At 35.2% G+C, this 15,559-nt stretch overlaps 2 protein-coding genes across 2 annotated transcripts in view; both read right to left on the bottom strand.

Moving 5' to 3' along the window:
• Positions 1–5,288, bottom strand: part of LOC107754214 (double-stranded RNA-binding protein Staufen homolog 2) — a 95,047-nt gene extending 89,759 nt beyond the window's left edge. The window contains exons 1-4 of the mRNA XM_016570586.1: positions 5,203–5,288; positions 3,332–3,539; positions 1,767–1,897; positions 648–807 (exon numbers count right to left, since the gene is read on the bottom strand). Of these exons, the coding sequence (XP_016426072.1) occupies positions 648–807; positions 1,767–1,897; positions 3,332–3,530 (490 nt within the window). The 5' untranslated portion in view covers positions 3,531–3,539; positions 5,203–5,288. The remainder of the gene's footprint in view (positions 1–647; positions 808–1,766; positions 1,898–3,331; positions 3,540–5,202) is intronic.
• A 1,181-nt stretch (positions 5,289–6,469) lies between these two features.
• The window catches only part of LOC107754202 (probable ubiquitin-conjugating enzyme E2 W-B), a 19,759-nt gene continuing 10,669 nt past the window's right edge, over positions 6,470–15,559 (bottom strand). The window contains exons 4-6 of the mRNA XM_016570572.1: positions 12,485–12,640; positions 8,621–8,696; positions 6,470–8,528 (exon numbers count right to left, since the gene is read on the bottom strand). Coding sequence (XP_016426058.1) covers positions 8,515–8,528; positions 8,621–8,696; positions 12,485–12,640 — 246 coding nt within the window. The 3' untranslated portion in view covers positions 6,470–8,514. The remainder of the gene's footprint in view (positions 8,529–8,620; positions 8,697–12,484; positions 12,641–15,559) is intronic.

Raw genomic sequence — 15,559 nt, 5'->3', positions numbered from 1 at the left:
TCGTAAAGCGTGACAAAATGACTATTCACTGAAGTCAGCTCATCCAAAAATTTTAATTATGTGTCTGTTAACTTACTCTCATGTTGTTCTCGCACGTCAAACACGCTTTTAAACGTCCGTGCGCTGTAAGGTGTGCATTATTATTATTTCCCATTTCAAATTTTATAGTTATTTCCCCATTTCATTTCCCACGTCTTGTTTTTTAAATGCAAAAACTCATTCTCTGTGAATAGAATTAGGACTCAGCTCACGTGCATGAAGCGCCATCTACAGGTATTTCCCTAAACAACCACAGGTCAGATTTTCTGGCACAGAATGAGAGCTTATTAAATCACGAACACGATTATTTATTTTTGCTAATTATTATTTTATTTTAGTTAGTTTTTCAGTTACTGTTGTTAGTTTCGTTTAGTTTTAGTTTTTCATTTATTTTGAAATTGTAATTTTATTTCAGTTAACGAAAATGTTTTTTGACCAATAGTTTTAGTCTTAGTTTCAGTTTTCTTTTACGAAAATAACCTTGCTGTGAAACCAGGACATAGTGGTTAAACACTTTCAGTTGGTGGACCTATAATACCACCCTGGACCCCCGTTGAAAAAAGCTGCTGTAATATACAGCACAGTGTGTCCCTGTGCCACGTTGATACCTGGGTTGCTGTTGCTGTCGTCTTTAGGTGAGCGGGGAGGAGGCCGGAGGAGAACGCTCTCAGTCAGGGCCTTGGTAGCTGCAGAGTGCTGAGCCTTTTTGATGCTGCTGCCTTCTGACTCCCATATCTGGTTCCCCAAGCACAGCTGCACCGTGAAGATCTGCACACACAATCCAGCAGGACAGCTAGGCTGATTGCTTTCTAGACTATAATATAGTGAAAGTTTTCTACAATAAAATAACATCAACTCAAATCAATATTTTATGTCCATGTATGTATTTATTTGCCAAGTAGCCATGTAATAAGTGGAAAAATTTAAAGTCAGCAAAAAATGATCGCAAAATAAAAGCTTTCATGATGATACAAGATCTTGATCGCACTGTCAGGGTTTATTTTGCAATAATGACTGTACATTATCCCTTACTTACTAAGCTTGTAACAGATTTAGGCTTTTGGCAGCAATAGACCTACTTTTCCAAGAAGATCTAAAAGGGTCAACTGAGGGACTGTCTTGATAGGCATGATTTGAGTGCTTTCAAGACAAATATTATAACATTTAAAAAAAAATTTTTAATATTTATATTAATCAATTTAATAAATTACATTAAATGTAATATATGCAGTCTAATTTTTGCTCTTTGTGACCCTTTTTAAAGTAATTTAAGGTTAAAATTTAAGGTGAAAAATCAATAATTTTGACCCATACAATGTATTTTTGGCTATTGCTACAAATATACCCCAGTGACTTAAGACTGGTTTTGTGCTCCAGGGTCACATTTAGCATTCAAAATGTAGTGACAGTGATGATGACATCATTTGCATACTGAAATATGATTGCACATACTTTATCTTTCTTGCATTTATTTAACCATTTATAACCACATTCATAACCCCATACGTTAATTATTGTGTGCTCAGTTTCATGACAAGAGCAAAGCATTGCTTATATGCAGCATGTCAGTTAGCGAGCCTAAGCTCACAAAAAATGTCCAATATTCTTTGCTGCCTTGTAAGCACTGGTATTTCTTTCAGGATGTGCAAAGCTAATTAGTGTATCATGAAGTTATATATAGGATGTATTTTCCCATTAGATTTATCACATTCCTTCATTAACAATACCTTAGCATGTGCTGGCCCTTTCTCATTCAGCAACTTGTATTGAGGTTGAATCCTGTTGAAACGGGCTAACTCATTCACCAAACACATGGGAGTTTTCTCTTTAGGGTTTGCCATGTTTTCTTGAGGAGGGCCTGTCAGAAAGAGAGACAGCTTAATCACATGCAAGAATGAACAAATGCATGTCAGGTTTTTCACTGTATTATAGATATGAGTCCAAAACAGAATACACTACCATTCAAACGTTTGGAGTCAGTAAGATTTATTTTTCAAGAAATTAAACTTTCATTCCACAAAGATGCATTCAATTCTGTCAGCATTTACTCAAGTTGTTCCAAACCTTTCTTCTGTTGAGCATAAAGTAAGATATTCTGAAGAATGTTGATGGTATAGAAAAAAAAACTAGGGAAGTCAATGGCTACCGTCAACTGTTTGGTTACCAACATTCTACAAAATATCTTCTTTTGTGTTGAACAGTAGAAATAAACTCATATAGGTTTGTAACGAGTGGAGGGGGAGTAAATGATGACAATCTTCATTTCTGGGTGAACTATTCCTTGATAGTAAAGACCTTTATAATGTTACAAACTATTTCTATTTCAAATAAATATTGTTCTTTCGAACTTTCGATTCATCAAAGAATCCTGAAAAAGGTCTCACAGTTTCCACAATACACAAAATAATGTTCTTTTTAGCAGCATCATATGACCCCTTTAAACAATCCTTTTCAAAATGATAAAAAAAAAATAATAATAATAAAAAAACATTGCTTGAGCAGCAAATCAGCATATCAGAATGATTTCTGAAGGATCATGTGACACTGAAGACTGGAGTAATGATGCTGAAAATTCAGCTTTGCCATCACAGGAATAGATTACATTTTAAAATATATTAACAGAAAACAGATATTTTAAACAAAAGTAATAATATTTTACAATTCATTACTGTTTTTCTACAGTATTTTGATCAAATAAAAAAGCCTAGGTAAGCATAAGAGACTTCTTATAAAACATTTTAAGAACCACAAACTTTTGATGCAAGTGTATGTTTCCATTTAAAAACAAACAAACATCTTTTTGTCAAATGCTTTGCTTGAAAAGTGTGTTTGTGCCGTTTATCTTTAAAATAATGGCACCTGGTTTCATATTTTGCTATCTAACAAATCACATTTAAACATTTTTAATGGTCCAAATGCTTTGGGCCCACTGTAATTGTTTACTCTGTCATTTAACCATATTAAAAATCAACCTAAAACAATGTCATTCCACAGAACTGACTAATAAATGTTAACTATTATGATCAGATGTTTACATTACACTGGGTTATTCGATTTAGTTTGTTTAGATTAAGTGGAAAACAGAATCCCTCTGACATAACACAACATACACTGTTTTTCTTTGTTTTTCCCAAACATAATTTGCTTAGTAACTGAAACGGTTTCACAACTGTCTTTAATGGACACAGGACATCCACGGCAGCTTGTGTTAGCGGTTAAAACGAGCATTACCACTATAAACGTTATAAACTACACTGGCTAAATGCATCAGACTTGCATGTCCACAGCGTACCTGATGGGCTGGCTGGTACAGTGGAGTCCACAAAGCCAGAGGCAGGGCTGGGGCAGGTGGGCATTGTGGCTGGCACTGTGCCATTGATGGTGGGCTGCAGACCCAGAGCTCCTGGGCTGGGCATGGCCACAGCGGGCGCAACGGCGGTCAGGCCAGGTCCAGACAAGGGGGCTGATGTCTGCACTTTCACTTGAGCCATGCTCTATCGCTGTTAAAACATGATTTAACATGAAACAATCTTTCTCAACATCAACTATTTAGGTTGTAGGATTGCAGACTACATGCAAAATGTATTTTCCAGTGCATTACAGGACAGACATGGTCAAGGGCCTGGATAAGCCAAGCAACACATTCTTTTTTAAAACAGACAAGGCTGTAACATTTTTTTTAACTCAAAGTTAACTGCTGTGACAAAGCGCAACACAAAAGAAAGCATTACTTTCAAAACAATAAGGTAGGTGTATTCAAACTCAACAACCACTTAAATGGATACAATCATAGTAAAATATGACTGTATTGTTGCTGCTGTTAACTAAACCCAAAACTAAAACAACTATTATAATAGTTTTCATTATTAAATAAATATACAAACCTAAAATGTAAACATAAAAACTTGGCAATCAAAATAAAACAAGCTTTAAAGTTGAAATAATTTGACTTTTAAATATTTTTTTTATATAAGTTGGAGTACTAAAATTAAAAACTAAAATTGAAATAAAAAATAAATAGAAATATGAAAATATAAAAATAAAAAAACGAATAAAAATACTAGAACTAAAAGTAATATGCAAACTGAAAATGCAAGCGAATTCAAAAAAATATTAATAAATCCTATAATATTATATAAATAATTCTAAAATAGCACTGCTATATTTGTGAGAAATGTGATGAATATTCTATCAGCTCTTAATCCGGTGACAATTCAGAAATTGTTTAATAAAAGTATTTGAAATGTTCATGTTTGAATTGATATGTCCATGTCAGTGTTTGCCAAGTGCTATCAAATATGACGAGAACATAATTTTAAAAAATTCTAAACAGAGAAATTCAATGACTTTTTCAGTCTTTCATAGTTCCAGTATAAGGGTGTTTTAAAAAATAAATGAAAAAATAGCCAATGAAACACTCTACATGTGACTAAAGAAAAACATCAATTTAGTATTTTTGTTTTCCTGTAGTCACCATCAGGAAAAACAAACATTTATTATACTAACTTCCTTGACTTTTACAATAATTGTAAAGATTTTAATCACTTCCATGGCCACTCACCCTTTTTAAATCACCTGATATTTCCATAATTCCTGTACCATAAATCTTCACACTAAAAAGCATAAAATGCAATGCTGACATCAATCATTAAACCCAGTGTGACAAATGATGGACTGGAAGCAAATCAGCATCAAGCCAATGGAGTGACATTTGACCACTAGGATCCATCATGGAGTTTATTAGTGCAGTGGATGAGAAGACAGCTTTCTTTGTGAACCTGACTCTCAAAAGTGAGGACACTCTTTTTCCAGTTGTCTCTATGTCTATCTATGCACTCACTGAGGTTGTCATTTTCTTAGTTCTCTCATGATTATCAAGACGCGATGCTGGGATTTATTATAGTCCTTTAAACATTCAAATCAACTCTAACCCTAATCGGGGTTTTGGAACACAGCCTTCCTCTCCAGCACACAGGCCACCGGTCTGAACTCAGCTGGGAATGTGCAGACATCATGGCTGAACGACTAAATACCCCTCACATCTCATCGATGCACGCTGCCTGTGCCGCCACCAAACAACCAAACGACAGAGCGCAGTCTCAAGTGCAGTCCTGAATTCATTCGCTACTTCAAACCACAACGCATTTAATAATAATAGTTTACCTTCGTCCAGGGCCAGACCCCAGTTACACCTCCAACATTGGCAAACACTAAAGAGAACTGATGGTACCAGGACCAAACCAACATATGAACAACATGTGCTTTTCCAAAAATAGCCCACTTGGACGACGGCACCGCACTGCTAGCTGATTTATATATCTAATGTACAATATTTATATATATATATATGTATATATATGCATTTTATTAATAATAGATCATATTAAGCATTCCAAAATAATACTTTATAAACTACAAATATAATTATTAATAACAGATAAGCATTCTAAAATATTACTTTATGAATGGCTACAATAATAATTTTTGATAATAGATCATATTAAGCATGGCAAAATATTGCTTTATAAACAACTACAAATGTCGTTTTTATTAATGGATATTATTAAGCATTCTAGATGGCAAACACTAAAGAGAACTGATGGTACCAGGACCAAACCAACATATGAACAACATGTGCTTTTCCAAAAATAGCCCACTTGGACGACGGCACCGCACTGCTAGCTGATTTATGTTTTAAATTTACATTTAGTACAGTTTTTGTCAATTTTGTACTTAGTTCTTTGAGGATGGCGAAAAGAGTGCACCCCTTCTCTGTCGCACAGATGGTACAGTTCGGCTTCCTGCACTGTATATTTAAATACCATAGGCTACTACATGACATTTTAAAACGTATTTAACACATATATTTATTATTTATTTACAGAGTATACACTCTGGTAATAAATATACGTATAATACATGTAATATTATGAATGGCTACAATAATAATTTTTGATAATAGATCATATTAAGCATGGCAAAATATTGCTTTATAAACAACTACAAATGTCGTTTTTATTAATGGATATTATTAAGCATTCTAGAATATTACTTTATAAATAACTACAAATATTTATTAATATAATATTAAGCATTCTAAAATATTACTTTATAAATAACTACAAATATAATTATTACTTAATGTACATCCATTATAATATATACATTAATGGCAAGTATAATAAACATTACCTACAATTAATATTAAATATATCCAATGTGTAATCTGCATTTATATTAGTATTATTATTATTAGCTATAAATTATAATAACAGTACAGCATATTAAGCATTCTAAAATATTACTTTGTACATAACTAGAAATATGATTACTTAACCTGTCTTTATTGCTTTACTTAATAAAGTGGATAACTGTGGTTATGCAATGTGTAAATGAGAAGACTCACTCAAAACCTGTATTTTTATTCTTTAAATTAACAGGCAAAACTGACATAATTTGTACATACCCAAAAAAAAAAAAAAAACCTCAAAGAAAGAGTTAGAAAAACAATAACTCCTATCACCTCCTACAACTGGCAAAAACCGATTTAAATAGAACCCTTTATTAGCAAAAAAGAAAACTTTTTAGATACCCAAGTCTACTTAAACTTATAAGTGTGTACACGTATTGACTTCCTTTCAAATGCTGACAGGTGTCAATATTTTTCTCAGCCACCAAACACACATTCAAGTTTAGCCCTGTTGTCATTTCCACACATTTCTTTCAGTGGTAAGGACAATTACATGTGTAACATAAAATAAAGTATCCTGATATTGCGTGCAGAGGGAAGAGTCATGGCCATCTCCATTTTTTCTACACCAACACATTCACTTGGAAGTCTAAGTACACTGTACCACAGACGATGGAAAAGAAGACAAGCAAACCAGGATTAGAATATTCAAGTAGTTCTGAATGGATGGCTAAAAATACATCTTTGGAGTGTATGAAGTTAATAAACAGTGTGAGATTGCACATTACTGATCAGATACCGTACATCAAACATATACAAATGTTGGGAACAAAAAGTGTTGTTGTTGTTTTTTAATCCCAGAAAACACAAAAACCAAACTACCAGATAATCTTTGATCATAACACTCAATTTTGGAGAATTAAAATAATTTCATTTTGGAAAAAGTGCAGGATCTAAACATTATCAAATATGTGCTCTGCAATAACATCATTTGTCTATCTACATGCTGCCAGGTTAATTAATCTCACTTTTGGGAGTTATACGCATTATTTCGTTTTTTTTCTTTCGTTTTTTTCGTTAAACTATGTAACAGTCCTTTAGGAGAAAATATAATCAAATGGAAAATATTTAGGAATATTTGTGATTTTCTTTTTGTCCTTGAAAAAATGACCCGAGCCAGGCAAGTATGACCAGGATAATCAACATTGAGAATATATAAACCACAGTAACTTCCAAACCATCTGAGGTTACAGAGAATAAAACAAATACCCCAAATTAAATAAGACGTACACTCTTGAACAACTCTTTTTCATTACTTGCACCAAAAAAAAAAAAAAAGTGTCAAAGGTGAAGCAAATTTTTTAAATGGAATAGTTTAACATAATTTTGAGCGAATGCCTCATAACAAAAACATTTTATACAAATAACATAGAACACAAGACAGAACTTTCTTGCTAACATTCAATATACTGGGTTACCTACAGCTCTGCTTTAATGGCAAACCTACACAACACTGGTTCCATCCCATATGACTTGGTAGAGGTAAATATGAGTTCATGGATGGTCAAGGTTGGTTTTGATGCTCAAACGGACCAATTATAGTCTTAAGTGACAATGAAACCACCATTTGCAGTGACAGCAGAGCTTGAGATGAATGAGATAAAACAGTACCTTTCTTAAATTAATCTATTTACAGTGGAACATCAGAAACTCGCTAAAGAGGTGCGCCATATCTTCGTTAGAATGAACTGGTCTTTCATCACAGTGCATATCATTTCAGTACGAATATAAGGAAAGAGAAAAAGCGAAGGACACTACAATAATTTCCAGATTGGTTTTGGACTTCTATAATTTGATTTGGATTTCTCATTATTGGCCCTGCTATGCACCTATCCTTGTTATTGCACAAGACACATGGACCTTATAACATACCAATGACAAAAATGAACAGGAATATGTATGGTCCAAGATAGAAATAATCTCACTACAAAAAAAAAAAAAATCCTTTTTCATGGATTTATCTAAATTTTTCCACACCAACCCTTGACGGGTATGTTTCCATCCTCTTTAAAAATGTATTTCCATTCTTCGACTGTTTTTTAGTTTTCCCAAACATGCATCCAACTGGCCACCGGTAACACAGCTGACATCATCTCCCATGTTTGTGGTCTGAGTCCATGCTTGAGTTTGAGTCCAAGGTTAAAGTTCAGAGACCATATGATTTCAAAAAGTGCTTTTATAGTTCAGTAGGACTTCTTCCCTCCGGGAGTTCTAGAAAGTTCATATTAACAGGTATCATCTATAAAAAAAAAATGCAGATTTTAAATACATTCAAAATGCATTTCCACTAAAAATGTTTTATTTATTACCGACTAAAACATTAGTTCTTACCATGATACCACCATTTCGTCTTCTTTGGATTTTTATTACACGTCCGTACATAAAAGGAGTTATCAGGAGGCCGCCTCTGTAAAATATATAAGGAAATTAATACATAAATAGAAATAAAAACATACATATTTTCAGGGCTAGTCTGGATTGCATAACTAGATTCCAAATATTAAGAGTATATTACATTTTAAAATGCTCATAATCAGATTACAGTTACTTTTTTTATGGATTGCATGATTACATTTTATTCACACAATGGCGGTTAATTCTTCATAATTCAAATGTCTTTGCCAGGCATACTCATTAAACATAAAATAGTTTAATTAATATTTAAAAAATTTAACAACACATTCACATGTTTACAGTTCTCTGAAATATCGGTTAACACTCACACTGACATGCAGGTAAACAAATACAATATTTCTATTTTTAGTGTTCAAGCATTTCAATTATTTTTATGATTTAATTAATTATTAGATTTTTATCAACTCACAAACCCACTGCAGTGCAGTTCTTACATTAAGCATAGTTTGGGAAACCCTGGTGTAATGTCATGTTTAATGCATTTTATGATGTTAATATAAAAAACAATATATTTTCTTTCTCTTTGTTTTTTTAAATCAATATAGTATGTTAAATGGTCATTTTAAAACTAATAAATAAAAATAATTCATTACCTAAAATGAGTAACCTAAATTATGTTACTAACTACAGTTTTCATCATGTAATCCGTAATCAGTAATAATTTGTAAGTAATCTACCCAGCACTGCATATTTTTACATCCACTGGCCAATTTATTAGGTACACATTGCTAGTACTGGCTTGGACCCCCTTTTGCCTTCAGAACTGCTTTTATTCTTTGTGAAATAGATTCAACAAGATGCTGCAAACATTACTTAGAGATTCTGGTCCATGCTGACATCATAGCATCACGCAGTTGCTGCAGATTTGTTGGCTGCATGTCCATGATGCGAATCCCCCGTTCCACCACATCCCAAAAGTGCTCTATTGGATTGATTTCTAGTGACTGTGAAGGCCATTTGAGTATAGTAAACTGTTTTATAAACCAGTTTGGTATGATTTGAGCTTTATCCTGCTGGAATTAGCCATCAGAAGATGGGTACACTGTAGTCATAAAGGGGATGGACATGGTCAGCAGCAATAGTCAGGTAGGCTGTGGCGTTGAAACGATGTTCAGTTGGTACTAAGGGGCCCAAAGTGTGACGAAAATATCTCCCACACCATTACACCACCAGCCTAAATCACTATTACAAAGCAGGATGGATCCATGGTTTCATGTTGTTTATGTCAAATTCTGACCCTACCATTCAAATGTTGCAGCAGAAATCGAGACTCAACCTTTTTCCAATATTCTGCTGGTCTTCTGCTGCTGTAGCCTATTGTTTGACATGTTGTGTGTTGAGAGATGCTCTTCCGCATACCTTAGTTGGAACGAGTGGTTATTTGAGTTACTTAGGACCCTATGAAATCCGTTTTATTTTTTCCCAAATTCCGTCTTAATTTTCCTGGGCTCCTTTTTAATGGGTAAATTAAATGTTATTAATCAAAAAGCATGCCTAATTAATTAAAATCATGAAACCTACACAATTTAACATTAATTTATTAAAAGTTTAACAAAAATTAAATTTTTAGGGCACTATGAAATATGTTTTATTTTCTCACGTTTTGTTTTATTGTTACCAAAATTCTGTTTAAGCATGTCTAATTATTTGAATGCATAAAAACAACTTAATTTATTAAAATGTATGGTTTTTTTTCTCAGAAATTCTTTTGTTGTGTATTTTAATTTTTAGGCATAAAATATTAAATTTATCTTTTAATCAAATGAAAGTTAAACTCATTATTTTTTGGCAAACAAAGGGGGTTTACCATTAAAATTAAAACATGTGACAAATATTGTGTGATTAGTCCTTGAAAAAAGTTTTTTACACTGTACAATAGTAATATATTTCTGACAATTTCTTCAAGTTAACCCGAACTTTTATTTTGACGGGTTGCCATGAGGACCTTTAAGTTTCTGTGTGTATAAGATAAATGGTAAAATGCTCATGAAGTACTCTCAGAGCAGTTCTAGAGATTATGTTCATGCACTTATGTCCTCATTTAATGAGACGCAGAAGCTGAAATCCCCGCGATCATCACGCACGCTTCAGTATGTGTGTAGTAACGAAACTGCATCTGCGCCATTCATTCAGAACATGCACGATTAATTTTTAAACAGTCTTTTTGCAGCTTAATATTAACAGACACTAGTCCATATCGCGATTTGATTTAAGTGTGCTGAACTACTTTTTTTTTTTTTTATGTTTTATTTATGGGTTTTTTAATGCCTTTAATGCGATAAATCAGTAGAGAGGTGACAGGAAAGCATTGGGCAGAGAGAGAGGGTAACGGGATCGGCAAAGGACCACAAGATGGGAATCAAACTCGGGTCGCCACAGTTGCACTATATGTTGGCGCACTTAACCACGAGGCTATTGGCGCTGACAGTGTACTGAACTACTTATGATTAATTTCAACTCTCGGAACATTTTAGCATGGTGATGGATATGACAATGTTAATGTATTTGGTCTTGGCGGAACAGATCTGCTACGCTGCTGCTGAATTGCTGCTGCTGTTGGTTATTGCTGTAGTTGTAGATTATTGCTGCTGCTGCAAGCAAGTACAGGAACTTGCTACTGCCAATGCATATGGCGATACTGTGCCATGAGTATTTAAGACATACCGCTGCTGCACAAATAGCATATAAAATAACCCCGTAGCAGATCTATACAGGTGGAGCTGGGGAAGGTGGAGCATTTCAGAGAACTCTGAAAGCGCGCTGCAGGAATCTCAAGTGAATGCTAGCCAGCCATATAAATGCAAGGCAGCTTGTGCTTGTGCCAAGTCATTTAACTCTCTGAATATCATCAGTTACGTTAACACCTGGCAGAATGCGCCATCTAGAGTTTCATGACTGAACTATATATTTATCCAAATTTTGACAAATTCCGTGACATTCCAAGTAATACAGTAAATTCCATATTTATGATTGGATTCCGTGATTCCGTCCACGTTTTCTGCATCGTGGAATTCATAGGGCCCTAGTTACTCTTGCTTTTCTATCAGCCCAAATCAGTCTGGCCATTCTCCTCTGACATCAACAAGGCATTTTCACCCACAGATCTGCTTCTCATATCTTTTTCAGACCACTCTCTGTAAATCTTAGATATGATTATGCGTGAAATTCCCAGTACATGAGCGGTTTCTGAAATTCTCAAACCAGCCCGTCTGGCACCAACATCTATGCCATGTTCAAAGTCACTTAAATCACCCTTCTTCCCCATTCTGATGCTCGGTCTGAACTTCAGCAGATCTTCTTGACAATGTCTACATGCCTAAAAGCATTGATGTGCTTGGCTGATTAGATATTTGCATTAATGAGCACTTGTACAGGTGTACCTAATAAAGAGGCTGGTGAATGTGTATTAACTGTATGTTTTATGTAAACTGAAAACAAATGCTTAGGGTTTGATTAACAACTCTGTTTTCTGTTCCTGTCCCTAAGCTCGTATAGACAGTCAATTATAAAACATCAGCGTTAAGACACCTTTAAGCAAGGACTATAATTAGTAAGCCATTGATTTAGAGAGACACCAGACATGGCGGTTAATGTCTTACTATTGTAACTAATGAACAAACATATCCGTCTAATATGTCCCATATTAGAACCTAAATGTGTTCTCTTTACATATTGATCCACACTATAACTTTAAAATCCAAAGAGATACAATAACTAAGTTACAAAACAGATATCAAAACATATCAACGAAACCACTGCATTGTTGCGTGAGACACTTACCTTCTCTTTGCAGCTAGACAGCATGCTAATAATGCTAAGACAAACAGACTGTACCGAAAGAGCTGGTGACCAGTCCTCCGTTAAGATGGACAGGCAGATGTGGCCATTGCTATAAACATGGGGATGGACGGGTATATTGTCTCCTGTGAACATTACCTGTCAAAACACAACATAAAGACATTTATTTTCAGCTGTTTCAGACAAATATAGTACACTAGATGACCATGTATGCTTGCTTCAAGCTGCTCTTTTCCATACAATGAAAGGGAACATTCTGGAAGCTTATTTCCAAATAATTTATCCAAAAAAAAAATAATAATAAAATAAAATAAAAATTGCAATTTTTTTCTTACAATTGAGACTTTTTTCTCAGAATTTAAAGATATAAACTTAGGATTGCAAGAAAAAAGTAAGAATTGTGAGAACTGTGACAAGCTTGTTTTCACTGATACCTAACAAAGAAGAGGAAGTAAGCAGACGAAGAAGAAGCATCGAGGCAAGATGAATGTAGAGCTGCTGGTCTCATTGGTGTCTGAACACAAAGAGCTTTATGACAAACGCGACAGCGAAGTCCTACAAAAATCTTGATAAGAGGGAGTTTTTATGGAGAGGAATTGCAGACCAAATAGGATTCGATGTGTACCGGGGCATTTCTGTTTTTCATTAAGCGCCATCTAATGTCAGTGAGTGAATCTGCATGTTCACTCGGCTCATCGCCAGTGAAAATCACTTGGGTATGAACCAGAGCCGATCCTCCCTATACGCAAAGTACGCAAGCTGCGTAGGGCCCCCGAAACACCAGGGGGCCCCCTTGCTCTCAAAGATGATTTAATTTTAGTTTCGTTTGTGAATTTGGCCAGCGGTTATGAAAACATGAATATTAATTTCTTTTAATGCGGTTCGCTGTCGCCCTTTCTACGTAAAAATCAGTCAAATCACGTAACGTCAGTGTCATACAGTCTCTTGCTCGAGGCAAAAAAAAAAAAGAGTGGAAAGCGTACCGAGCCGCGGAAGAGACGCTGTTTCTCAAGCGCTTTCTGTGAGCGCGATTCGAGACAGAGTGAAACACAGACAAATGCGTTTCATTCATTCATAACTCGTCATAACTGGTATGAACACACAAGATAAGTGTGCGCGGTAATCGTCCCGTGTGCACGAGGCATAAGGCTTTGTCTGTGCTCTTTGCATTTAGGTTAAAGTTAGAGGCAACCACTGCATTTTAATCATGATCCAAACAAAGATTCAGCATAGGCCCTACATGCAGCATGAGCAGTTTTTAATCTAAGGCTACGTCACACTGTCAGTTTTTGGGATTGACAACCGCATTTTCTTTATAGGTGTGAGTCTCGAAATGTCCCGTTCACACAGCAGCTTACAGTTGTGTTTAGAATACTGTCTGTATGAACGTGCAATGGGAGTCAAGCCCGTATTCCTTACCAGTAACTATAGCGACAGTGACCAAAGTAAAATCAAAGATGGCAATGTCCATAAAACTGAAAATCTTATCACTTTCTGAAACGACAAGAGTCCAATCGAGCCGTGAGTTCTTTCATCAAATCTTCATTAACCGACAGCAGCTTTTAAATTTGGGTGGAGAGCGGAGCATTTGAATCACGTGCAGAACACAAAACGGAAGAGAGCGTCTCCCGTGGAAAACTGACGGGATCTAAAACGTTCAGATGACACGCAGTTCATTTCTCCATCACTGTAAATTACCGAAAACACACATGAAAACACGTAATAGACGGTAGACGCGCGTTTGTGCGGCAGAGAGGCTCTCTCTCACGCTATATAGATGTGACAGACAACTAGTTGTCCAGTCCTGTTCCGTTCACACAGCGTGTGTGTTCCGAGAATGCGTTTGTGAATCCTGAAAATTTACAGGTGTGAGTTTGGTTACAGAATGCGGTTGTCACACCTGTAAATAACCAAACTGTGTGCGAACGTAACCGTGTTAAGGACTCAAATACAGGACTGACAACCGTATTCTGCTGCTGTGTGAACGTGGCCTAAATTAGACTGTATAATTTCGAAATTTGGAGCAAAAACAGAATGGTCTGACTTTAGTTTTGTGAAACTATACTACATAAAACATATCTGAACAAAACAGCAGATGAGCTTAATGAGTGCAAATTCATTTTCTGCCAGCACGTGGCGCTTGTGTACAGCAATGATATAGTGTTTCCTGGGTTACCGCTGTAAACAAAGGCTTATCAACACTACTTTCATATGCATCGTTCAGAGGCAAGGTGAAAATAAAATACCATGTAAACTTTTCTAAAGACAGTCAGTTCCCCTCAGAGATACATTCATATAAACTCCTACTCCAATTGTTTCACAATTTGTTTGGCATCTCAACCGATTTGAATCGTCACATATTTGAATCAATTTTCAACCGGCTCGCGGTTCATCGTTACATCCCTAATGAGAATTTAGACAAAATTATGAGAATTGAGACAAAGGAAAATTCAAAATTTTTCTCACAATTCAAAGTTTCTCTGAATTGCAAGTTAATTTTTTTCTCAATTCTGTGCAATTGTTCTACATTTTTCACAATTCTGAGAAAAAGTAAGGAATTGTGTTATAAAAGTTTTCCATTTCATGGTGGAAATGTGGTCAAGCTCAATTTTCCATGAAAAACAACTAAATTTTTGGCCTGTTCTAAACAAAACTATCATAAAATTCAAAGGACTTGAAATATATTCCATGAGTTGTATCAAAGTCTCTTTAAAGGGGTCATATGATGCTATTTTAAAGATCATTATTTTGTGTATTTGGTGAAACAGAATATGTTGACATGCTTTAATGTTCAAAAAACACATTATTTTTCAAATACTGTACATTATTGTAGGTCCTCTATGCCCCGCCTCTCTCAAACACGTCGTTTTCAACAAAGCCCCCTCCTTTGACAAGCGCAGTCTGCTCTGATTGGCCAGCTGACCCAGTGCATTATGATTGGCCGAACACCGCAAGCACTCATCGGAAATGTAACGCCAGATTGTCATAGCAAAGTCAGAATTACCTCCTCTCCTAGGTTCACGAAACGGTCGTCCATAAAATGCATTGCTGTTCTGT

The sequence above is a fragment of the Sinocyclocheilus rhinocerous genome, unplaced genomic scaffold (genome assembly GCF_001515625.1).
Source record: "Sinocyclocheilus rhinocerous isolate Xijiao unplaced genomic scaffold, SAMN03320098_v1.1 scaffold442, whole genome shotgun sequence".
Classification (NCBI taxonomy): Eukaryota; Metazoa; Chordata; class Actinopteri; order Cypriniformes; family Cyprinidae; genus Sinocyclocheilus; species Sinocyclocheilus rhinocerous.
The sequence above is the reverse complement of the archived record's forward strand: the minus strand, read 5'-3'. Positions and strand labels throughout refer to the sequence as shown.